The sequence below is a fragment of the Balaenoptera acutorostrata genome, chromosome 6 (assembly GCF_949987535.1).
Source record: "Balaenoptera acutorostrata chromosome 6, mBalAcu1.1, whole genome shotgun sequence".
Taxonomy (NCBI): domain Eukaryota; kingdom Metazoa; phylum Chordata; class Mammalia; order Artiodactyla; family Balaenopteridae; genus Balaenoptera; species Balaenoptera acutorostrata.
Window position 1 is genome coordinate 88,748,798 of NC_080069.1, and position 26,884 is coordinate 88,775,681.

Genomic DNA, 26,884 nt, shown 5'->3' on the forward strand with positions numbered 1-26,884 from the left:
CACTTACACCAATGGACAGACCATCCAAACAGAAAATTAATAAGGAAACACAAGCTTTAAATGACACAATAGACCAGATAGATTTAATTGATATTTATAGGACATTCCATCCAAAAACAGCAGATTACACTTTCTTCTCAAGTGTGCATGGAACATTCTCCAGGATAGATCACATCTTGGGTCACAAATCAAGCCTCAGTAAATTTAAGAAAATTGAAATCATATCAAGCATCTTTTCTGACCACAATGCTATGAGATTAGAAATGAATTACAGGGAAAAAAACATAAAAAACACTAACACATGGAGGCTAAACAATTCATTACTAAATAACCAAGAGATCACTGAAGAAATCAAAGAGGAAATCAAAAAATACCTAGAGGGCTTCCCTGGTGGCACAGTGGTTAAGAATCCGCCTGCCAATGCAGGGGACACGGGTTCGAGCCCTAGTCTGGGAAGATCCCACATGTCACGGAACAACTAAGTCCGTGTGCCACAACTACTGAGTCTGTGCTCTAGAGCCCACGCTCCACAACAAGAGAAGCCACTGCAATGAGAAGCCAGTGCACCACAGCAAAGAGTAGCCCCCGCTCACTTCAACTAGAGGAAAGCCCGGGTGTAGCAACAAAGACCCAGTGCAGCCAAAAATAAAACTAATTAATTAAAAAAAAACATTTAAAAATATACCTAGAGACAAATGACAGTGAAAACATGACAATCCAAAACTTATGGGATGCAGCAAAAGCAGTTCTAAGCGGGAAGGTTATAGCATTACAAGACTACCTCAAGAAACAAGAAAAATCTCAAATAAACAATCTAACCTTACACCTAAAGGAACTAGAGAAAGAAGAACAAATAAAACCCAAAGTTAGTAGAAGTAAAGAAATAAAGATCAGAGCAGAAATAAATGAAATAGAAACAAAGAAAACAGCAGCAAAGATCAATAAAACTAAAAGCTGGTTCTTTGAGAAGATAAACAAAATTGATAAACCATTAGCCAGACTCATCAAGAAAAAGAGGGAGAGGACTCAAATCAATAAAATTAGAAATGAAAAAGGAGAAGTTACAACAGACACCGCAGAAATACAAAACATCCTAAGAGACTACTACAACCAACTCTATGCCAATAAAATGTACAACCTGGAAGAAATGGACAAATTCTTAGCTATGTATAGCATTCCAAGACTGAACCAGGAAGAAATAGAAAATATGAACAGACAAATCACAAGTAATGAAATTGAAACTGTGATTTAAAATCTTCCAACAAACAAAAGTCCAGGACCAGATGGCTTCACAGGTGAATTCTTTCAAACATTTAGAGAAGAGCTAACACCCATCCTTCTCAAACTCTTCCAAAAAATTGCAGAGGAAGGAACACTCCCAAACTCATTCTATGAGGCCACCATCACCCTGATACCAAAACCAGACAAAGATACTACAAAAAAAGAAAATTACAGACCAATATCACTGATGAATATAGATGCAAAAATCCTCAACAAAATACTAGCAAACAGAATCCAACAACACATTAAAAGGATCATACACCATGATCAAGTGGGATTTATCCCAGGGACGCAAAGGTTCTTCAATATATGCACATCAATCAGTGTGATACACCATATTAATAAATTGAAGAATAAAAACCATATGATCATCTCAATAGATGCAGAAAAAAGCTTTTGACAAAATTCCACACCCGTTTATGATAAAAACTCTCCAGAAAGTGGGCATAGAGGGAACCTACCTCAACATAATAAAGGCCATATATGACAAACCCACAGCAAACATCATTCTCAATGGTGAAAAACTGAAAACATTTCCTCTAAGATCAGGAATGAGACAAGGATGTCCACTCTCACCACTATTAAACAACATAGTTTTTGAAGTCCTAACCACGGCAATCAGAGAAGAAAAAGAAATAAAAGGAATACAAATTGGAAAAGAAGTAAAACTGTCACTGTTTGCAGTATCATTTGACATGATACTATACACAGAGAATCCTAAAGATGCCACCAGAAAACTACTAGAGCTAATCAGTGAATTTGGTAAAGTTTCAGGATACAAAATTAATGCACATAACTAATAAGAACCTGATATATAAAAAAATAAATAAAATAAAATTCAAAAATTCAAAAAAACCCCAAAATTAATGCAAAGAAATCTCTTGCATTTGTATACACTAATGATGAAAAATCTGAAAGATAAATTAAGGAAATACTCCCATTTACCACTGCAACAAAAAGAATAAAATACCTAGGAATAAACCTACCTTGGGAGACAAAAGACCTGTATGCAGAAAACTATAAGACACTGATGAAAGAAATTAAAGATGATACCAACAGATGGATAGATATACCATGTTCTTGGATTGGAAGAATCAATATTGTGAAAATGACTATAATACCCAAAGCAATCTACAGATTCAATGCAATCCCTATCAAATTACCAATGGCATTTTTTACAGAACTAGAACAAAAAATCTTAAAATTTGTATGGAGACACAAAAGACCCCGAATAGCCAAAGCAGTCTTGAGGGAAAAAAACGGATCTGGAGGAATCAGACTCCCTGACTTCAGACTATACTACATAGCTACAGTAATCAAGACAATATGGTACTGACACAAAAACAGAAATATAGATCAATGGAACAGGATAGAAAGCCCAGAGATAAACCCACGCACCTGTGGTCAACTAATCTATGACAAAGGAGGCAAGGATATACAATGGAGAAAAGACAGTCTCTTCAATAAGTGGTGCTGGGAAAACTGGACAGCTACACGTGAAAGAATGAAATTAGAACACTCCCTGTTTTTGTGTATTAGAATACACAAAAATAAACTCAAAATGGATTCGAGACCTAAATGTAAGACCGGGCACTATAAAGCTCTTAGAGGAAAACATAGGAAGAACACTCTTTGACATAAATCACAGGAAGATCTTTTTTGATCCACCTCCTAGAGTAATGGAAATAAAAACAAAAATAAACAAATGGGACCTAATGAAACTTCAAAGCTTTTGCACAAAGGAAACTACAAACAAGATGAAAAGAGAACTCTCAGAATGGGAGAAAATATTTGCAAACAAATCAACGGACAAAGGATTAATCTCCAAAATATATAAACAGCTCATGCAGCTCAATATTAAAAAAACAACCCAATCCAAAAATGGGCAGAAGACCTAAATAGACATTTCTCCAAGGAAGACATAAAGATGGCAAGGAAGCACATGAAAAGCTGCTCAACATCACTAATTATTAGAGAAATGCAAATCAAAACTATAATGAGGTATCACCTCACACCAGTTAGAATGGGCAACATCAGAAAATCTACAAACAACAAATGCTGGAGAGGGTGTGGAGAAAAGAGAACCTTCTTGCACTGTTGGTGGGAATGTAAGTTGATACAGCCACTATGGAGAACAGTATGGAGGTTCCTTAAAAAACTAAAAATAGAATTACCATATGACCCAGCAATCCCACTACTGGTCATATACGCAGAGAAAACCATAATTCAAAAAGACACATGCACCCCAATGTTCATTGCAGCACTATTTACAATAACCAGGTCATGGAAGCAACCTAAATGCCCATCGACAGACGAATGGATAAAGAAGATATGGTACATATATACAATGGAATATTACTCAGCCATAAAAAGGAATGAAATTGGGTCATTTGTAGAGACATGGATGGATCTAGAGACTTTCATACAGAGTGAAGTAAGTCAGAAAGAGAAAAACAAATATCATATATTAACACATGTATGTGGAACCTAGCAAAATGGTACAGAAGAACTGGTTTGCAGGGCAGAAATAGAGACACAGATGTAGAGAACAAACGTATGGACACCAAGGGGGGAAAGCGGCGGGGGATGGGGGAGTAGTGTGATGAATTGGGAGATTAGGATTGACATACATACACTATTATGTATAAAATGGATAACTAGTAAGAATCTGCTGTATAAAGAAATAAAATTCAAAAATAAATTTTAAAAATAAATTTTACAAAAACCTACAATGGGGGCTTCCCTGGTGGCGCAGTGGTTGAGAATCCGCCTGCCAATGCAGGAGACACGGGTTCGAGCCCTGGTCTGGGAAGATCCCACATGCCGCGGAGCAACTGGGCCCGTGAGCCACAACTACTGAGCCTGCGCGTCTGGAGCCTGTGCTCTGCAACAAGAGAGGCCACGATAGTGAGAGGCCCACGGACCGCGATGAAGAGTGGCCCCCACTTGCCACAACTACAGAAAGCCCTCTCACAGAAGCAAAGACCCAACACAGCCAAAAAAAATAAATAAATTAATTAATTTAAAAAAAAAACCTACAATGAGAGAAGAAAAAGAACTACACCTCACACTAGTCAAAATGGCTGTCATCAAAAAGTAAATAAATAAATGCTGAAGAGGGTGTGGAGAAAAGGGAACCCACCGACACTGTTGGTGGGAATGTAAATTGGTACAGCCACTATGGAGAACAGTATGGAGGTTCCTTAAAAGACTACAAACAAAGTTACCATATGATCCAGCAATCCCACTCTTGGGTATATTTCTGCAAAAGATGAAAACTCTAATTTAAAAAGATACATGCACCCCAATGTTCATAGCAGCACTGTTTACAATAACCAAGGCATGGGGCTTCCCTGGTGGCACAGTGGTTAAGAATCTGCCTGACAATGCAGGGGACACAGGTTCAAGTCCTTGTCCGGGAAGATCCCACATGCCGCAGAGCAACTAAGCCCGTGTGCCACAACTACTGAGCCTGCACTCTAGAGCCCACGAGCCACAACTGCTGAAGCCCGCGTGGCACAACTACTGAAGCCCCCGCACCTAGAGCCCGTGCTCCACAACAAGAGAAGCCACGACAATGAGAAGTCCGTGTACCGCAACGAAGAGTAGCCCCTGCTCGCCTCAACTAGAGAAAGCCCGCGCACAGCAACGAAGACCCAATGCAGCCAAAAATAATTAAATAAGATTTATTTAAAAAAAAAAAATAGCCAAGGCATGGAAACAACCCAAGTGTTCATCAATAGATGAATGGATAAAGACGATGTGACACACACACACACACACACACACACAATGGAATATATTACTCAGCCATAAAAAAGAATGAAATAATACCATTTGCAGTAACATGGATGGAGCTGGAGATTATCATACTAAGTGAAGTAAGTCAGACAAAGACAAATACTATATGATATCACTAATATGTGGAATCCAAAAAATAATGCAAATGAGCTTTTTACAAAACAGATAGACTCACAGACATAGAAAACAAACTTATGGTTACCAGAGGGGAAGGGGGGTGGGGTGAGGGATAAATTAGAAGTATGGTTTAAGATGTACACTACCATATACAAAATAGGTAAACAACAAGGATTTACTGTATAGCGCAGGGAGCTATATTGACTATCTTGTAATAACATATTATGGAAAAGAATAAAAAACCCAACATATATATGTATAACCGAATTACTTTTCTGTGCACGTGAAACTAACACAATATTGTAAATCAACTATACTTCAATACAAAAAAAAAAAGATATATGTTTACAGAAGTCCAAGATGTAATAAGCAAAAAAAAGCAAGTTTCAGAACTAAATGTATATAGTAAGGTACATTTTTAGTTATATACCTATTTGTTCCACATTATATGGATGTGTAATGTTTGAATTTTACCAATGAAATGTATTACTTTTATAATAAAAACATCAATATAAATGAGATCCTGATACTTTTTAAAAATTAAGGCCTCCTAATGAACTTGCACCTTATGGGGTCTTCAAAATCTCAGCTTTGGAAAGCCCATAATCCACTTTCTTCATTTAGAGGTGATCAGACTTTAAGAACTGACTAATTAAGCAAAACTGGCAAGAGACTTGTAAGACTCAGAAGCCAGATGCCAATGTTTTGATTTACACTGGGATACTGAAAGACTTGTTTTTGTAAACTCAAAAGCAGTGCTATGGGCCTTGTTTGGCCAGAATCTAAAGCAGAACTCTAAGGCTTATGACATTTGTGTGGTTGTGTGATGAAAATCAGAGGGTGAAGCATTTGCCATAATAACCTTCATTCATTTTAAAGGCAGATCTGTCTTCACTGACATTTAGGCTATAGAGAGGTGCTGCTGAAGCAACGTTGATAGATAGCAGCTCAAAAAAAAAAAAAAAAAGGCAGAAAAATGTTTTAAGGGTAGAACAACCATCTCAAATGTCTGTGCTAATACACAGGAAATCCGGAAAAGAAAGCTACAGACAGATAACAGATATGCCTGAATAAGCTTCTTAAGAAGTCAGACTCCTAAGAAAACTACTTCAAAGAAGCCCTCTGAATCCTATAGACTGGTTGAAAGTGTTCTCTTGCTTTCTGATTTTTTATAGAAAAGTAAAGGCAGAAGCAAACTGATATCTTGTCAGAGTTTGTAATTGTATTATTTAAATTACTACTTAGATTAATTAATTTGCACAGATTTGTAAAAGCTTTATATCCCAGAATGTAATGAAATAACAGTATTTGTGGTTATTGCTATTAAAATTATCATCTTTCTCATTATGTCAAGAACATAATCCCTTTTATGTAGCTGTTTCTGACATGAAATAATTCCAGTTTGATCTACAATACCCTTTCCAGGAACATAAAATGCCTTGCATGTAAGGACCTCTTAGGTGTAAGAGAACCTTTCATTTATCTAGGAATAGTGCTGGAGATCCCATGATTGGGCACAGTGGTGAATCTGGTAATAAATACCTAGTCTACCTTTAGCTTTTCACTTATTTGATATATTGCAAAGTAATGGAGAGAGAATTTGGTAGGCTCAGTATCCTGGAGAAATTGACATGACTCAAAGTAATAACAGGTTCCAGTACACCACGGGGTCCTTCTGTCTGAGCAATGCATGACATAAAACCAGCTAATTAAGCCACTTATATTCTGAAAATGTAGGTTTATATTGCTGTGACAGAGCTGAAGATCATGCTTGCCAAAATGCCTGCAAGAGAATTCTGATGTCTAAGAAAACAGAAATGGAGATTGTTGATGGCCTCATCGAGGGTTGTAAGACCCAGCCTTTGCCTCAGGATCCACTTTGGCAGTGTTTTCTTGAAAGCTCACAATCTGTTCACCCTGGAGTCACTGTACACCCTCCTCCCTCTACAGGCCTTGATGGCGCTAAATTGCACTGTTGTTCTAAAGCAAACACTTCAACATGTAGGTCAGTACCTCATTTTCCTTTATTAAAAACAGTAGAAAATAACATTTTAATTAATGAATTTAAGTCTAGCAAATGTGTGTTATATTCTTGCACTGTGTAGTCTTAAGAGTCTAGAAGATATAAAATCATTCTTTCATCCAGCAGATATTTATTGAGCATCATGTATGTATAGAACATTGTTTTTGTACATTGAACTAAAAGCACTGTGTTTTGGGGTGTGGAGGTTTAGCATTGGCAGGGCAATAAATATTTAAAGATGATGCAATATGAATTCTACCCTCGAGGTTATCGTCAAGTAAGCTTACAATTTAGGAGATGTTTTGACCAGACATCTAAGGGATATTCTTTTTGTTAAATTGTGAAACTTTGAACTTAATCAACTTTTTGCATATGTTGGTGAATAACCTGGGCTGGCACTTATATCCAAAGTTAGACAGCAGTGTATTGGCATTCATTTGGATGATACACTTAGGGATAAAAAATTGACAATACTATTTGTGTAGGATGGAGGAAACACAATCTAGAGATAAGAATAAATGGAGATAAGGTAATGGTTTAACACAGGTGAAACAGAAGTTTGCTTTACTAGAGATATTTTGGGTGAAAAGGTACCACATATTACTAGAATATCCTGAAATGAATATGACATGCAAGGAGTAAAACGATCTTCCTGTGGTTTCTAAATTGGATGGACTTTAGCAAAAAATTGTGCCTAGAATAGCTCATCAGACTTTATCAAAGATATGAAAAAATCTGGAAAATATCCAAAGAAAATTAACAGAAGGGCTAAAAGAGAAGTTAAGTTGGCCCTATAATTCAGGAAATTGGGTTGCTGATAGGAATTAATAAATGTACATATGGGAGGGATGCTGAGTACTTCTCTGAATGTCTACAAAAGAGTTTATGCCCTGTAGTCACTGGAGATAGGACTGGCTGTGTCATCCCAGAAGAATTTCAGTAAGAAACATGGCATCTCTTACCTTGATGTAAGGTTTTATGGTATACTGAATGCTTTCACTTTCATCTTGTTTCATCCTCATGAAACCTTACAAGATGACTGGTATCATCTTATGACTGATGTCAATTTGTATAATTCTTGTATGTATATAGAAAACTAACTCTGAGATGTTAAACGATCTGTCCAAGGTCATACAGAAAGTTAGGACTAAAGAAGGGACTGATTTCCAGATCAAGGTACCTAATGGATCTTTTTTTTTTTTTTTTATGGCTGCGTTGGGTCTTCGTTGCTGCGTGCAGGCTTTCTCTAGTTGTGGCGAGCAGGGTTACTCTTTGTTGTGGTGCGCAGGCTCTCTTTGCTGTGGCTTCTCTTGTTGCGGAGCACAGGCTCTAGGCACAGAGGCTCAGTAGTTGTGGCACGTGGGCTCAGTAATTGTGGCTCACGGGCTCTAGAGCACAGGCTCAGTAGTTGTGGCACACAGGCTTAGTTGCACCGCAGCATGTGGGATCTTCCTGGACCAGGGCTCAAACCTGTGTCCCCTGCATTGGCAGGCAGATTCTTAACCACTGCACCTCCAGCGAAGTCCCTACCTGATGGATCTTGATATCAGCTTTCTCATCCCCATCATGTGTAAGCTCAATTGAGAGCAGGGACTTTGTCTCTTTTATTCAACACTGCATATCCAGTGCCTTCAACAGGGCCTCACACAAAACAGGCACTCAATAAATGCTGGTAGAATGAATGAGCAAACTTATAAAAGTAAAGATACCCTCCTCATAGGGGTAATCATGAGAGTCAAAATGTGACAGGGGTGGAGAATTTTTACTTGTGACTTTGCATATTCCGGTAGTATTAAAATTTTATATTATGTGTTACTTTTTTTTTACACTTTTATTACATTTATAAATGTTAAAAATTAAACTAATGAATATAATGTGTGAAAGCACTTTGGAAATGATACTGATGTTATTTTAGCTATATACATGCACTGAAGTTGCTTTATAATCATCGAATACTGAAATAAAAATGCATACATACTACAATAGTGTATATATATATATATATATATATATATATATATAGTATATATTGCTATATACAATAGTTTATAGCAGCTTTGGAATTCATAAAGCCTTTACATGTAGGCTATCTTGGTATATCTTAAGGAATATAAGTGGCTTGGGGATACTTTTTCAGGGAGAATCCAGTGAACCCTAAGTCTATAATGCTTCTTAAAAGGAGTCTGAGGATCATGTCACAGTTTTGTCTTCTGTGATTGAAGCATAAATTTAGTGGACTATATCTTTGTGGAGGCAAAACCATATGCTTTATCTTACTTCAAGTAAAGGTAAAAGAGAGATCAGAAATATAAAGGGGAATAATTGTGCCAAGAATAAGGATGTACAAATACTATAATTAAACATTAAATTTAGCACCAAGCTTTCTAGAAACCATAGCAAAAAGGAAAGAGATGGATAATAAAAGAAAGCTAACTTTTTCATATAAAAGATTACTTTTTCAGGCTCTAAATTCTAAAAGATAGATCTTAGTCTTTTGGTTTTTGTACTTTTTTTTCGTTTATGTTCCAAAGTACAGTTCATAGAGTTCAAGTTTTATGCAAATCAAATATTTATTCATTTGGCTCATCTGTACGTTTCTTCATTTGTTCTTTTGTTTCAGGGAACTGTGCACTAAACTTTATAGCATGAGCTGGGGCAATACACAGAGTTGGCAAGAGTTTGATCGCTTTTGTGAATATAATCCAGTGGAAGTGTCCATGTTGACCTGTTTAGCAGATGTTCGGGAACCTTGCCAGTTGGGCTGTAGAAATCTTACTTACTGTACTAATTTTAACAACAGGTAGGAGCAAGTTACTATACATGGAATAGAAGTATTTTATCATTAATTGCCTTGTTTTTAAATAAGTGAAAAGATCATTTTACTCTGATTTTGTTCCTGCTAAGTTAAAAGGAAGTAGTATACCTTTATCATTTCATCTTTAAATGCTGTATTCTATCTTGTAAATCACCCCTGGGAAAGGAAGCACTGTAACAAAGTCCCTTCTAATCTCGAGATACTTCAAACTTCTAGAATTCAAAGAGTCTCCTCTTCAGTCTACCATTCTTCCCCTCTCCCTTCTGCTGCACCACCAGTGGAAATAATTCACTGCAGAATAAAACACTGTGAGCAATTTGCTCATCCGAATGCCCTCTTATGGACAATTTGTTTTGAAGGACCTTCAGATTGGTTGAAGTTCCCACTCAGTGAGTCCCCTATTTCATACAAAAACTTTCTTTACAGAAGCAATTTGAATAGGTGTTTCCCTGAGATATCAATTATGGTATGAAAAATAAGGGCCAAGAACTGAATTAATGGCTGAAGAAGCAATGAAGAAAACAGAAAAAGGGCATTCAGAAGCATAGAGAATGCCATATCAGAGAAGCCAGAGAGGGAGAGTTTCTAAAGAAAAGGGGACTGGCTGGTTTTATGAGCTGCAGCCCAGAGATCAAGAACACAAAAAGGAAGACAATCATTCAGTTGAGGCAGAAGGAAGTTCAGAGGATACTCACCTCAAGCTAACACACATCCGATCCTCTTAAAAGTATTCAGATTATTATTTTGAGTAAGAAAATTGAGATATCTTTACAACTAGTGTTAGCCAATAAGGACCTGGCTTAGAGGTTGAGCAAATTTGAAGTCTATGAAATGTTTCAAGTTAAATTTGCACATAGTTCTAGCTTCTGGTAATGGTGGAGCAGTTTGTATCAGACTACCACTCCTGTCAGTACCAATTATGAGCTCTGCACAAAATATAAAAACACAACTGTTTTGAAGGCATTTGAGAGTGACCAAAAGCAGGAGGCGGTACATCTCATTAAAGATAGAAACCGCACTGAGTGGGGGCCACATTTATCCAGTTTTTTCTTCATGGGCACTCTCAGTCCCCTGGCATGGCATATAGAATTCAAGCAAAAAGCAGCAGTCTTGGGCTGAGGAGTTAAGAGATCACAGTTTGGGGCTGCCAGAGTGGCTGGATATGAAATTGGAAAATCCCAGAAAGGAGGGAACCACAAAAGGAGATGCCCCAACAATCTGCATACAAGCTCCCCTTAAATCCTTGAATTTAACAAAGTCACAGGGTACAAGTTTAACATACAAAAGCCAATTGTATTTCTGTATATCAGCAACAAACAGTTAGAAAATGAAATTTATAAAAAAAAATTTACACATTGCATCAAAAATATGAAATACTTAGAGGTAAATCTAACAAAAGATGTGCAAGAACTCTACACTAGGAACCAGAAAACTTTGCAGAGAGAAATTAAATGGAGAGAAGTACCATGTTCATGGATTAGAAGACTCAATATTGTTCAGATGTTAATTCTCCTGAAACCAATCTCTAGATTCAGTGCAATCTCAATCAAAATCCCAACCAGCTTTTTAAAAAAGAAAGTGCCCGACTAATTCTAAAATTCATATGAAAAGACAAATAACCTAGAATAGCTAAAACAATTTTTTTAAGGAATAAATTTGGAGAACTTACAGTACATGATTTCAAGACTTATTATAAAGCAATAGAAATTAAGTCAATGTAGCAATTCCCTGGTGGTCCAGTGGTTAGGACTCTGTGCTTTCACTGCCGAGGGCCCAGGTTCAGTCCCTGGTCAGGGAACCTAAGATCCCTCAAGACGTGTGGCACAGCCAAAAAAGAATAATAATAAATTATATAATAATAAATAAATTTTAATTTTAAAAAGAAATTAAATCAATGTAATATTGGCATAAATTTAGACAAATAGATCAATGACAAAATAGAGAGGCAAGAATAGACCCACACATATAAATTGATTTTCAACAAAGGCAGCAAGGCAATTCAGTGCAAAAAGAAACATCTTTTCAACAAATGATGCTGGAACAACTGAATATCTGTATGAAAAAAAAAAAACCTTAACCTCCATCTCACACCATCCATAAAAATTAATTCAAGATGGGTCGTAGAACTAAATATAAAAGCTAAGGGCTTCCCTGGTGGCGCAGTGGTTGAGAATCTGCCTGCTAATGCAGGGGACACGGGTTCGAGCCCTGGTCTGGGAAGATCCCACATGCCACGGAGCAGCTGGGCCCGTGAGCCACAACTACTGAGCCTGCGCGTCTGGAGCCTGTGCCCCGCAACGGGAGGGGCCGCGATAGTGAAAGGCCCGCGCACCGCGATGAAGAGCGGTCCCCGCACCGCGATGAAGAGTGGCCCCCACTTGCCGTAACCAGAGAAAGCCCTCGCACGAACCGAAGACCCAACACAGCCAAAAATAAATAAATAAATAAATAAATAAATAAATAAATAAATAAATAAAGTAGCTATAAAAGCTAAAAATAAAAGCTTCTAGAAAAAAAAATAGGAGACTATGTTGATAGCCTTGATATAGCCAGAGATTTTGTAGGCAGGACACAAAATACACTAATTATAAAAGAAAAAAATGAGTGAACTAGAGTTCAACAGTAAACATTTTTGTTCACCAAAAGACACCATTTAAAATTTGAAAAGATAAGCCACGGTCTGAGAAAAAATATTCAATATATTACACATGTACACACACACAATCACACACACGTGCATTTGACAGAGGTCCTGTATCCAGAATATATAAATAACTCCCACAGCCTCATAATAAAAAGTCAAACAACCCAATTAAAAAATGGGCAAAGAATTTTCAAGGACACTTCATCAAAGAAGACATCAAAAGAGCCACTTAGTATATGAAAAAGTGTATTACCATTAGTCATGCAAAATGCAAATAAAAACCCCAATGAGGTGCCTGCTCATACCAAATAGTTAAAATTAGAAGACTGACAAGCATGTAAACCAACTAGAAGTTTCATACATTGCTGGTGAGAGTGTAAAATGGTATGACCACTTTGGAAAACAGTTTGGCAGTTTCTTAATAAGTTATGACCCAAAAATGCCATTCATAGCCAGGGGAAAGAGACATGAAAACGAGAAACAACCTTAATGTCTATAAGACAGTGAATGAATAAACCAGCATTTCTCAAAAGTGTGGTCTGTGGTCCCCAAAACCCCTTGAGATCAAAACTATTTTTATAATAATACTAAGATGTTATTTGCCTATTTCACTCACATTCTCAAAAGAGTGAAGAGTGAAGTTTTCCAGCTGCTTTAAGACATGATACAGCAACAGATTGAATGCAGGAGCAGATATGAAAATGCAGCTGTCTTCTATAAAGCCAGACATTAAATAGATTTTCAGAACTATAAAACAGATCTACCCTTCTCACTAATTTGTGCTTTAACATGTAATGGGTTTATTATCATTTTAAATGAATTAATAAGTACTTTAAAAATCTCTCAGTTTTGAGTTACAATGTGATGGGTAGGGGGGGATATAACCCACATAAACAAAAACTTTTTGAGAACTTAATAATTTCACGAATGTAAATGAGTCCTGAGATCAAAAAGTTTGGGAACCACTGAGATAAACAAATTGTGGTACATTTATTAATGGAATACTACTGAACAATAAAAAGAACAATTTATATGTACAACAACATAAGTAAATCTCAAGAAGATTATTTAGCTAAAGACACTAGACCCAAAAGAATACATATAGTATGATTCCATTTATATGAAGTTCTACAACAGGCAGAATTAATCTATGGTGATCTAAGCTCAAATGGTGGTGGCCTCTGGGGTGCAGTCAGCAGGGAGGGCATTGACTGGACAGGGACACAAAGGAACTTTCTGACGTGATGGAAATGCTTCTTTGTTGATTTGGATATGCCTGTGTGAATGTACATGTTTGTCAAATCACATCAAACTAACCATAAAATCTATAAATTTTATTTTTATAAATAATACCTCAATTTTTAAAACTTGGACTTTAATATTTATTTTGTGAAATGAAAGAAATGTCTAGAGTTGGAGTTGATAGTCCTGTCCACAGTGTTTTAAAGTTTTTAACTGCCTCACAAAAATCCATATTATGAAGAAAAATTGCAATCAGAGTCTTAATGCTAGTGTCTATGTCTACATTGAATCTTCATATATTCAAAGCTGACAATCTTTGATGGGTTGTATGTACTTTCTTCTTTAAAAAAAAATCAGATTTTCCTGATGCATTAGCATGTCAAGATTTTACATATTGTTTCTCTGTAGAAAGTAATTGCCTCTTGATTCCTTCTGGCCTTTTTTCTCTTCAGGCCAACAGAACTTTTCAGGAGTTGCAATGCTCAGTCAGATCAAGGAGCCATGAATGACATGAAGCTGTGGGAGAAAGGAAGCATAAAGATGCCATTTATCAACATACCTGTTCTTGACATTAAAAAGTGCCAGCCAGAAATGTGGAAAGCAATAGCTTGTTCACTGCAGATTAAACCTTGTCATAGTAAATCCCGGGGAAGTATTATTTGCAAGTAAGTTTCTTTCATCATAATGACTGTCTGGTTTTGGTTCAGACCCTTCATGATCTCTACCCACAGCCTATCTTTAGTTTTCTTTCCCACCACTTCCTTTTGCCCATCACCCCCGCATGTCAAATGCTTTCCCACTTTTCCTCCTCTGCTGAAAATACTCTTCCATCTCCACTCGCCCACCGCTTGTCCTTCTTAATCCCTCTCAAATACCAGTCATTCCTATGGAATCGTCCCAGATTTCTCCAGCTGATAGTAATTTATCCCTACTACAAATTTCTGTAGACCTTTATTTGTACTTCTCTAATGGAACTTAGTTCAAGAAACATTGTGTATCTTCAATGCACAATTCTATTTGTATATTTTAATTTGTGTACTTGTTTTATATTCTGTTAGACTTTGCTCTCCTTGAGGAGTTTATTCTTCTTTGTACCTCTCTTTTCTTATCTCCTCTCTCCTCTTTTTCTCCTCTTCAGGGATTAGCATAATCCTAATATGCAATAGGTATTCCAAAAATGTTTGATGAGTGAAAGACTTAGTAGATATACTCATTAGGGCCTGTTCCTGAAACATTTTGTGAATGGTTTGCTTAAGATCTAGGATAAAGTACAAAGACCTACTGTATAGCACAAGGAACTATACTCAGTATTTTGTAATAACCTATAAGTGAGAAGAATCTGAAAAAGAATATATATATAAAGAAAAAGAATATATATATATATATATATATAAAACTGAATCACTTTGCTATACCTGAAACTAACACAACATTATAAATAAAACCATACTCCAATAAAAAATAAAATTAAAAAAAAGTAAATAGGAAGACAAAAAAAAAGGATCTAAGATAAAGATGAAAGCTGCTAAGGTGGGTGAAACCAAAAGCATTAACTACATAGTAATCTGTGTCAGCTGCTCTTCAAGCATCTTTTTTTCCAAAACCAAGGTAATATCCAGCCCCTAAGGTAATGGTATGTGGCTCAGTGCTGCTGGGCACTTGATGACTGACTGCAGATTATTTCAACCTTGAATAGGGTCCAGATCTGTTCTCTGACATGACTTTAGGGTGGCCTGAGTAGGGGAGAGATGAGGGGTAACTACTGGGTGACAAGCAAGAGGCAACAAGTGGGAAATTTATAGACTCTTAGCACAGAAATTTTATAGATGTCAAATCCCTATTGAAGACAGAAAATTTTAAAGTAGTGGATTTTCCAGTTGTTATAGGCCAAACACCTTAATGTTGATAACAAAGCAGATTTTTAAAAAGAGAACGGCAGGAAGGGAGTGATAGAAGAAGAAAGGAAGAAGCAAGCATGCATAAGGTCCTGAGACAATGTATGATTTTGCAAAGAGCAAATCAGATTAGCCTAGGTTCATTTCCTTTCAAAGACAGTGAAAAGCCACACTGATGGTAGTAACAGTAATTATGAGTGTAAAATCTGAGCAAGGCCTTTGATCTCAGGTCGGAGAAAGTTAGGCATGCTTTGATGTGGTAATACATTACTTACTCCTCAACCTAATAAGGTCTGCTATCACTCCTGTTCTCTTTTGTCATACTTACACCTATAAAGTGTGAAACATTGTCGAGTTATGAAAACTGAAACAGAATTGATATTGGCTAGACAACGTGAGGCAGTTCCTCAAACCCTAAATTTGTGTATGTATTCCTTTTCAAGATCAGATTGTGTGGAGATTCTGAAGAAATGTGGGGACCAGAACAAATTCCCTGAAGACCACACAGCTGAAAGTATTTGTGAGCTTCTGTCACCTACAGATGACCTGGAGAACTGTATACCTTTGGATACATATCTCAGTAAGTACTTTGTTTTTTTTAATTTCAAAGGCTTCTTCTCCCTTCTGTCTCTGCCCTTGATGTTTGCTTTGGATGAGCATCCTTCTGTTGAGAACATGCGGTTTAATGATACTACCTCCACTGCAGACTCTTATTTGCTTGGCCTCTTTGGCCCAGGAAAGAATTGTCATCTTTCTCTCTTTTCTTTTTTTAATTTTTATTGGAGTCTAGGTGATTTACAATGTTGTGTTAGCTTCAGATGTACAGCAAAGTGAATCAGTTATACATATACATATATACACTCTTTTTTAGATTCTTTTCCCATATAGGACATTACAGAGTATTGAGTAGAGTTCCCTGTGCTTTACAGTAGGTCCTTATTAGTTATCTATTTTATATATAGTAGTGTGTATATGTCAATCCCCCCCATCTTAAAATATGTACACAGAAGCAATTATTATATCAGTCTGAGGAGGTAGTGAACTGTTATCAATCAGGAATTCTAAGTGGTGACTCAGGGGCCAGCATACTCAGATAACCAGCTCTTTATCATTGCTGTCTCCTTGCCATGATTTTACCAAGAAGTGGAATTTCCCCTAGGGAGTCTTCAGCTTTCTGTCATCAGAATATCAGTGGACCTGAGCCAGGTGTTTGCTTGGACTTACCCACCAAATAGGGGGTAAGGAATGATGGTCTGGGTTAGTACATGAAAAATGGAATTTTTCTGTGCCAAATACTCCTACCAAGAGCTAGAAGAATAAGTTGGTATCTCCTTGAAGGATTCTGGAGCTAAGCTTCCTGGCAGGAGGTGACTATGTGTGGTGGAAACCAGGGAGTAACAAGTAGAACTCATACACACCATGTAGTTAGGGTAAGGGAAGTGTTTAGGCTGCCACCAGGGGGCATTAGTGCCTTGAGCTAGCTGGAAAGGCAGTGAATTCAGCTCCTGCTAGCTTTGTTTTCCTGTGTTAGATAGGATTAAGTTCAACTGCAAATAACAGAACAGATAGAAGCAAAAGAAAGCCCAGAAGTAAATAGTCCAGGGCTGTTAGAGTGGCTCCATCCTCAGGAACCCAGGCTCCTTTTTCTTTCTCCACCATCCTTAGTGCTTGGCTTCCATCATCAAGGTTACTTCATGTATTTATCATCACAACATGACTACTGTAATTCTAGCCACCATATCCTAGTGTAAGGGAAAACCACCCCTAATTGTAAGGGAAACTGGGAGAGATGTTTTTATCTGTGGGTCCATTGCCATCCTGCTATATATAGCAGAAAATATAGCAGAAAATATCTGCTATATTTTCTCAAGACAAACAAACTGTGTCCCTTAGCCTTAGTGACCAGTATAGAGAAAAAGAGAGCATTAGACTAGAATCATAGGCAGATCACTTCTTTGAGTCTCAGCTTCCCTATTTATAAAATGATTGGGCTGGATGAGATAAACTCCAAGAGCCCTCTACCTCTTTTAGCATTAGAGGCCTAAAATCAAGTAGGCAAAATGAATGTATTCACAATCCTGGATGCTATTAGAGCAGTCAAATATATGTGTAGAAGGAAGCTATTTTAGTGGGAGGAAACTTAAAGAAATGCTTTTGTTTAAATTTCAATACTCTTTTTAAATATCACACATATAGTTGGCCCTGCATATCCACAGGTTCCGCATTTGCAGATTGAAAATATTCGGAAAAGAAAAATTCCAGAAGGTTCCAAAAAGCAAAACTTGAATTTGCTGTATACCTGGCAACCATTTACATAGCATTTACATTTTATTTACAACTATTTACGTAGTATTTACATTGTATTAGGTATTATAAATAATCTAGAGATGGACTTCCCTAGTGGTGCAGTGGTTAAGAATCCGCCTGCCAATTCAGGGATCACAGGTTCGAGCCCTGGTCCGGGAAGATCCCACATGCCACGGAGCAACTAAGCCCGTGCACCACAACTACTGAGCCTGCACTCTAGAGCCCGCGAGCCACAACTACTGAAGCCCATGTGCCTAGGGCCCGTGCTCCGCAACAAGAGAAGCCACCGCAATGAGAAGCCCGTGCACCACAACGAAGAGTAGCCCCTGCTCACCGCAACTAGAGAAAGCCCGCGTGCAGCAACGAAGACCTAACACAGCCAAAAATAAATAAATAAATAAATAAAATTAAAATAAATAAATAATCTAGAGATGATTTAAACTATACAGGAGAGAGCACTTAGGTTATATGCAAATACTATGTATGCCATTTTATATAAAGGACTTGAGCATCCTCAGATTTTGGTATTCATGGGGGTCCTGGAACCAATCCCCCACAGATACTGAGGGATGACTGTATATTAAATGAGATTCTTCCTTGGTCATTGTTTAACAAGTTAAGAAATATAATCATGGTATAGGATCCATCTTAGCATAACAAATTATCATCATTTATGGTGAAATGTGCTAAATTATCCCTCTTAGACATAAGCTATTTGACTACCTTATTCAAAATATACCTGTTACTTTCCATCCCCTTGCACTGCTTTTATTTATTGTTATCTGACTTTTTATTTACATACGTACACACACACACACACACACACACACACACACACACACACACACAGTGTCTATTTATTGTCTATTTCCTGACCAGAACGTAAATTCTATGTCAGAGGTCTGTCTGTTTTGTTCACTACTGTATCTCTAGTACCTAGAACCTTGCCAGGTGTATTGTAGGCACCCAATAACATTTATTTATAACAAATGAATGAATGTATGTTTATGCTAAATGCACAAATGATCAAGGAATCTGAGTATTTTAATAGCTTACTAGAATCAGTCCTCATGAGCTGTCCATTTGTTCCAGATGTCATTAACTCAGACAGTTTACAGACCTCTGTTACCCTTTTGGGTTGGTTAAACTGATCTGTTTTTGTTTTTTCAGGACCAAGTACTTTAGGTAACATTGTAGAAGAGGTAACTCATCCCTGTAACCCAAATCCTTGCCCCGCTAATGAGCTCTGTGAGGTAAACCGGAAAGGGTGTCCGTCTGGTGATCCCTGCCTTCCATACTCTTGTGTTCAAGGTAAGAGGTAGATGGGTGGGGTGTGGGGTGGGTATGAGTACGTGCCTCTGCTGTTTCTTCATAGGAGTTATCTTTGGAATGAGATTATTTTCTAAATTATGTTTTTCTATAATGTTCAAGGTTTTTCCAACATGTATTATTTATGTAAGCAGAAAAAGACAAAGACAAATGTAATTTTCGATAGTCATTTTGATTGTAACCTAATTTCAATCCAAAACCAGACTCTCATAACGAGTCATAGGGTTCTTGACAACAAAAGAAGAAAGACCCTTGGGCCAGCTTTTTGTACTTTGTCTTCTATGCTGTAATGTTTGAGAAGATGTACTGCACATTGTTCGTGTTTTTTCTTTTCTTTCCTTTAAAACATGGAGAAATAGCATTCTCAATCGGATGTGTAATTATCTTCATAAATTTAATGTTGTGCTGAAATGCATATGATTTTAAGGCTGAAAAATTTTTATCCCATAGAATTCTTATGGTCTTTATCTCTCTGTGGGTCCCTTTAGAATGTAGTTGCTTTCTTTTATCTATCTCCCAATTGAAAATGTTTCTTTATCATGTTAGAATCAACATTTTTAAACATGTGTGAAGTAAAAAGGAACAAAAGATTAAATAAGCATGATGTCTCAAAGGACCATGTATAATATTTGTGTAATGCTATAATATATCAGCTATAGCATCATAATAAATCTTGTTAAATTTGGAAACAAATGGGTTTTCCTTAAGTCCAATCAAGTATTCAACTTTTCTTTGAATTTAAGATGTACTTGTTTTCCATCATTAAAAGTTTTCTGACCAAGATTATTCTAAAACTAGTCAGTTGCCATACTCCATTTTAAAAATATCTGTGATTCCAACTACTGAGCCTGCGCGTCTGGAGCCTGTGCTCCACAACAAGAGAGGCCACGATAGTGAGAGGCCCGCGCACCACGATGAAGAGTGGCCCCCACTTGCCACAACTAGAGAAAGCCCTCGCACAGAAACGAAGACCCAACACAGCCAAAAATAAATTAAAAAAAAAAAAGAAGATGTGAGATATATATATATATATATATATATATATATATATATATATATATAATGGAATACTACTCAGCCATAAAAAAGAATGAAATAATGCCATCTGCAACAACATGGATAGACCTAGAGATTATCACACTAAGCGAAGTAAATCAGAAAGAGAAAGACAAATATCATATGATATCACTTATATGTGGAATCTAAAATATGACACAAATGAACACATCTACGAAACAGAAATAGACTCGCAGACATAAGAGAACAGACTTGTGGTTGCCAAGGGGGAGGGAGGAGTTGTGGGGGAAAGGATTGGGATTTTGGGATTAGTAGATGCCAACTAGTATATATAGGATGATAAACAACAAGGTTCTACTGTAGAGCACAGGGAACTATATTCAATATCCTGTGATAAACCATAATGGAAAAGAATATGAAAAGGAATATATATAACTGAATCACTTTGTTGTACAGCAGAAATTAACAGAACATTGTACATCACTATACTTCAATAAAATTAATAAAAAATACAGTAACAATAAAAAAAAACTGTGATTTTAACATACATTTGATAAGCCTAAAGAAATAAAAAACTACATATCTTATAGCATTTTTGTACAGAACTATTGCTAACTTTGAGGTACATGTCCTTTAATCACCACCATCTCACAGAATATGGAAATTTTGTTTGAGAGGATATGTTTTTGGCCAGTGAACCAAAGCAGTTCCTTAGTTTAGTGAAAGTTCTATTACATAATCTTTAGTGGCCACCCAGTACCTATAAGACTTGTGTGAAGTGTATCTAATGTCATAAAACAATATCAGAGAACAATACCAGCTTTCTCAGCTAATTTTGTCTATACAGGTTGCAAATTGGGAGAAGCATCTGATTTTATTGTCCGTCAAGGGACACTGATCCAAGTGCCATCATCTGCGGGGGAAGTTGGTTGTTATAAAATTTGCTCATGTGGGCAAAGTGGACTCTTAGAAAACTGTATAGAGATGCACTGTATAGACCTTCAGAAGTCTTGTATTGTTGGAGGAAAAAGAAAAAGTGAGTCTTGAACTGTTTTTGTTTTTTGTTTTTAACATGAGATTAGTTATATTAATTTTGTAGGGAGAACATTGGATGGGTTCTCACCAGAAAGTAAAGTCTACAAAGCAGATATTCCAGGGAAGTATTTTTCAACTATACAGAACATGAGGACTTCTAAGGAACCCTCTTAGAAGCCTCATCAAGAAGGGACTAACAGCTAATAATAACTAACACTTGAGCTCTTAACTGTGTGCCAAGCACTATGCTAAGTCTTGGCCTGTGTTATCTCCTTAAATCCTCCCAGTTGCTCTTTGATACGGGTGCTATTGTAAGGAAGCTGATGGTAAGAGAGGTCACCCAACTAGTAAGTGACCAAAGCAGAATTCAGTCCCAGGCCTATTCGACTCCAAAGCCCTTGCCCTCCACAGGCAAGGACACAGGTCTACCCCTCCCCACCCCTTCCTCAACAGTCTCTCTCCCCTCTGCCCCTTTCCCAGAAGTAAAACTCAGAGTTTGACGTCATGCAAAGCAAACTGGGGGATGGAAACGACACTGTTGATCTGTGGTTGCGAGAGAGCACATTAAAAGGTGCCCCGCTTTATCGCCTTCTCTAAAAGTCTGAGAGTCTTGCTTTCTCACTGTTTCCTTAACCATCTTTTGCTTATAGCCCTAATAACTGTTCTTATCAATATATAACCTCAAAAATTGTGAAAAAATACCACTTTTGAGAATGTGCTCCCCACTACACGTGCTCATTCTGCTATCCTTACCTCTACGTCCATCCCCCTAGCCATCAACCAGAGTAGTTCAGCTTTTATATGCCTCTTGTTTTACTCTTCTGTGTGAGATTTTATTTTAAGAAGAGTACTCTTGGCTAAAAAGGGCTTGCAAATTTCTGCTTAGACCAGCAAGTCAGGTATTCATTGCTTAGTCCATATTCTAAAATGTAATGTATGTACCTTGAATCACAGAAAACATCTGAAGATAGACAAGTTCATTCCTTCCATAAGCTTTCACTGATTAAATGCCTATTCTATACAAAAGAACATACTAGTGCCTTGTGGAGCTGAAACTGGGATGAGGGATGGAGGTCATGCTTTGCATGCTAAGATGGGAGAGAATTTGAGCCACAAAAAGGAGCAGACCAAATGTATGTACTTTAAGGAGCTAGTCATTTCTGCCAGGGCATCAGGAGAGTCTTCAACCCAAAGATGGCATCAGGGCTGGTCCTGGAAAGATGAGTTAAGTTCCAGAAGGAGGAAAGGAACGAGCACTTGAGGCAAAAGAGGTAGCCAGAAACATTCTCAGAGAATAAGGTACAGTCTGGTGAGATGAGCACATTAGGGGTTTTGAGGGGTATGGTGGGAGGTAAATACAAAAATGTAAGTATTACAAATTTAACTCCCTAGTTTGTGTATTCAGAAGTCATCTTTCAAGAATTTCTATTTTAGAGCTCTTTAAACTATTAAATTTTTTAATTTATGATTTATTTATAAATGCATGACATAGATCAACATTTTATTTCTCTTTCTCTCAGGTCATGGAACTTCCTTTAATATTGACTGCAATATCTGTTCTTGTTTTGCTGGCAATTTGGTGTGTTCTACCCGCCTGTGTCTCAGTGAGCACAGCTCAGAAGATGACCGTCGTACCTTCACAGGTAACCATGGTCACCCAGAACCTGCCCTCATCCCTTTGTACTCATGTTCTCTTCAAAGCAGCTTCTCTGGTCTTGCCTTAACTGCAAATTTTCACAGTAAAATTAATACATAACCTGAGAGCAAGGTACTTTCCTCTCTGGATCTGTTGCCTCCTCTATAAATTGAAGGCATTAAACTAAGTGGTTTCTTAGGGTCCTTTTGGAGTTCCATGAGTCAAAAAGAACAGGGCCAGTGATTGGGATGGTTTTAGTTAAATGTAATTTTTCTACCTGCTAAAATACCCATTTATCCCTACCATTATGGTCTAAAGTGTCCATGTATTTTCTAAATTTGCTTCTGTTTTAATGTTTTTTTTACCACCTTCTTTCTTGTCCTACCTTGTCTTACTGAATTCATATAGGTAGGGACCCCTATAAACAAAGCTATAGGTAGAAAAAGTAAAGAGTGTTTCTCCCAATCTAGTATATAAAATCTAGAAGTTAGATGTGTCAAGTCTTGCTTGGGAGATTTCTGGAATGTTGAAGGGTGATAACAAAAGCAAGACAAAGACAAAGGTTGTAAACACCTTACATAGATTCCTTCCATTCATATCTCATTAGGGATGGGGAAAAACAGGAAAGTAACTCAGGAAATTATTGTAATTTTGAAACTTAAGAATTTTTGTGAACAATCTGTCAAGAATACAACTTTCTTGACTTTCCTTTGCTTTATGCTGCTGGTATTAGGCTCACACCAGCTGCAATAAGTGAAAAGGCTAGCTCGATGGGATGCTCTTTTCTTGAGAAGAAGCTACGGTTGTCAACAGCAACAGCACAGTGGCGGGTATCTGCTGGTATCTGCTTTTTCCCAAATCTGAAATACCTTTGGTTCTGGGTGAAGAGGAATCAGGTAGCTTCCCTTACTCCATTTCTTGCTGCTGCAGCAGCAGGTTGATTCTCCTTCCATGGAGTTGGTATTACACATGGAGTGGGGTAGGAAGAGAACAGAATAGGGTTTTACCAACCTTGTATCCCCAGCCCATTGGAAATAAAAAGGAGATCAGAAATAAGAAGTGAACGGCAGACTGATGAGGAAGTAGAGGCAGGACTAGCTCCACGCCATCCTCTATCCACCCTAATGAGTACCAGCCTTTGCTGCTTTATTGTTCTGTTGTTGTTGTCCTTTATTTTTATCCTTTGTCTGCTTGGTCTGATGAGGACAATTCATTCTGCTTAGAGAAACAGTTAAAATGACGTGAGGATGAAAAATGAACTAAGGATTTACACAGAAGACTTCTATTTATTTACTTACATCTAGGTGTTTTTGGAAGTTGAACTTTACAACTAGCAGGACGCTTTTTCCCTGTAATGTGTAGCCCCTCATGTCCTGGGATAAATTACATTAATGACTATTTAGCTAGCAGACTCTAAGGAGATTTTACTGGCCACAAAGTATACCACATTTTGGGGGACTCAGAGAGTGCCCCAGTCCACACAGGACTCAGAAGGAGATGTTCATAAAAATTCTTAAGTCTCAAGTTACAATAATTTCCCAAGTTACTACCTTCTTGTTCTTCCCCCTCCCTAAGGAGATGGAAGGAACCTATGTGAGGCATTTACAACCTTCATTATTTGTCTTGGTTTTGATATTATCCTTTAACATTCTAGAAATCCCCTAAGCCAGAATCAAACATCTAAATTTCAGATTTTATATACCAAACTGGGAGAAACATTCCTTACTTTTCCTACCCATAGCTCTATTCGTCTCTACCCCTGGAATCAAGATCTGGAGGCCCTCAATTAGCTGGTAATAAATGGAACAAAGGAAAGTCGTTATGCAGACAAATGGCTTTTCAGAACCTTGCCACCTTTAAAAACACTGTCAGAGATTGGAAGGATTTTTTTTCTGACTTATTAAAATTCTATTTTAACCTGAGACCTCTGCGTGCTTGTTAGTGGTTTGCCTTAATTAGGAAACATGAGGGGAAGGGGACCATACAAATGCACACTGTTGAGGCACTCTCCTCCCTTCAGGTCTGCCCTGTAACTGTGCAGATCAGTTTGTCCCTGTGTGTGGGCAGAATGGACGCACTTACCCCAGCGCCTGCATTGCTCGCTGTGTGGGCCTCCAAGACCATCAGTTTGAGTTTGGATCATGCATCTCAAAGGATCCATGTACTCCTAACCCCTGCCCAAAAAACCAAAGGTAAGTCAAATGCCTCCTTATCTTTTTCAACTGAAGGTCACCACTTACTCTATACCAGACAGTGAAAATACAAAGATGAATTAAGGTGGTCTCTGCCCTGAAAAGTTGGAGTCTAGAGGGAAAGATCCAGGTAAAGCTGCTTGGTAACATGCTTTGATTGGGGGCCCAGAAGTTGAGCAGTTTACACAGCCTGGGGGAACCTGGGAAAGCCTCTAGAGCATGTGATAGTCGGCTGGAAAAACAAGGAGGAGACTGACAGCAAGGTTTACGGTGGAGGAAAGGTGGTGCTGGTGAAGGCAGAGAGAGTAACAGGAGCAAAGATCTTGGCTGCTGGAAACGAGGAGAGAGCGTGGTGTATGCCGGGAGCTAGAGCAGTTCTGTAAGACTGGAACAAAGTGTGAGGCGAGGAGAGGTGGCAGCTGAGACAAGAGAGGCAGATGCATTCTTGTTACTAGCTACCTATGCCTGATGGCAAGAGGAAACATTCTACTTAAAACCTACCTCCATTGTAGGGATGGGACATGAGAAATCTCTGGAAGTGCAACTTCAGTATTTTATGAAGTTGTTTAGGGGCTCCTTTCTCTGCAGTTTCCTCAGGAGCTCAGAGTGCAGTTGACCTCGCCTTAATGACGGATTTCTGCCTGTGGTGGCTGCAGGGTGAGGGTCCTGATGATTCACTTAGGTTTCAAGCTTCTAGAACTGGAGTTTTCACCGACTACCTCAGAGAGCTGAGCAGGACATGTCCCAGTGCCACAGTCCTTGCCTTATGAAGGTTTTGTGGAGAATAAGCAATTGCTTCTCCATCCTGAAAATCCTGGTGCAGCATGAAGGGAGGGAAAGATTTTCTCGTGTGTTAAATTTATTTTAACAAACTTAAATTTTCTTTTAGCAAAGAGAGTTGGTCACCCATCTAGCAAAGTTTACATCATGAAAACTAAGCCCAAAGAGTTGCTATGGAAGGAAGACAGGGTGCTATACATAAGGAAACATGATAAAGAAATAAGTCAAAAGGATAATATAGTTGTATTGGGAGGTAGAATTGAGGGTTGTTTTGGTATTTGTTTGTTTCCCTCTATTTGCTAAACTTTCTGAATACGGTTGGCTTGCTTTTATAATAAAACAATAAAATCTCAAAGTGGAAAGGGCTGGCTGGGTATAATACAAAATAAATATAAAAGAAAAGTTTGAAAAATGCAGCTACATGAAAATGAAAATTTTCTGCATGGTAACAAACAAATGACAAACTGAGAAGAATCTCAGAGAAAGGACTGATGTCCTTACAATATAAAGAACCCCTACAAATCAATATGAAAAAGATGAACAACCTAGTATAAAAATGGGCAAAGATCAATAACCAATAGAAAATGGACCAAGGACGTAAACATAGGAGAAGAAGTACAGATGGTTCTTAAACACTTGAAAAGATGCTTATATTAGCTGGGGGGGAGTTACTCTAGCTACTGTATACAAACTCCCAAATATCAGTGCTTTAACATAGTAGAAGTTCAAATACAGTCCATTTGGGTGTTCAGCAGGTGGCTTTCTACATG

The 26,884-nt window shown here is 37.7% G+C and overlaps 1 protein-coding gene across 2 annotated transcripts in view; it reads left to right on the top strand.

The window, feature by feature from the left end:
* Positions 1-26,884, top strand: part of RECK (reversion inducing cysteine rich protein with kazal motifs) — a 75,850-nt gene that overhangs the window by 38,116 nt on the left and 10,850 nt on the right. For both annotated transcript variants that reach the window (XM_007197104.2, XM_057548920.1), the window contains 8 exons: positions 6,937-7,204; positions 9,843-10,022; positions 14,376-14,588; positions 16,262-16,398; positions 19,296-19,436; positions 21,319-21,507; positions 23,027-23,149; positions 25,163-25,334. In XM_007197104.2, coding sequence (XP_007197166.2) covers positions 6,937-7,204; positions 9,843-10,022; positions 14,376-14,588; positions 16,262-16,398; positions 19,296-19,436; positions 21,319-21,507; positions 23,027-23,149; positions 25,163-25,334 — 1,423 coding nt within the window. The remainder of the gene's footprint in view (positions 1-6,936; positions 7,205-9,842; positions 10,023-14,375; positions 14,589-16,261; positions 16,399-19,295; positions 19,437-21,318; positions 21,508-23,026; positions 23,150-25,162; positions 25,335-26,884) is intronic.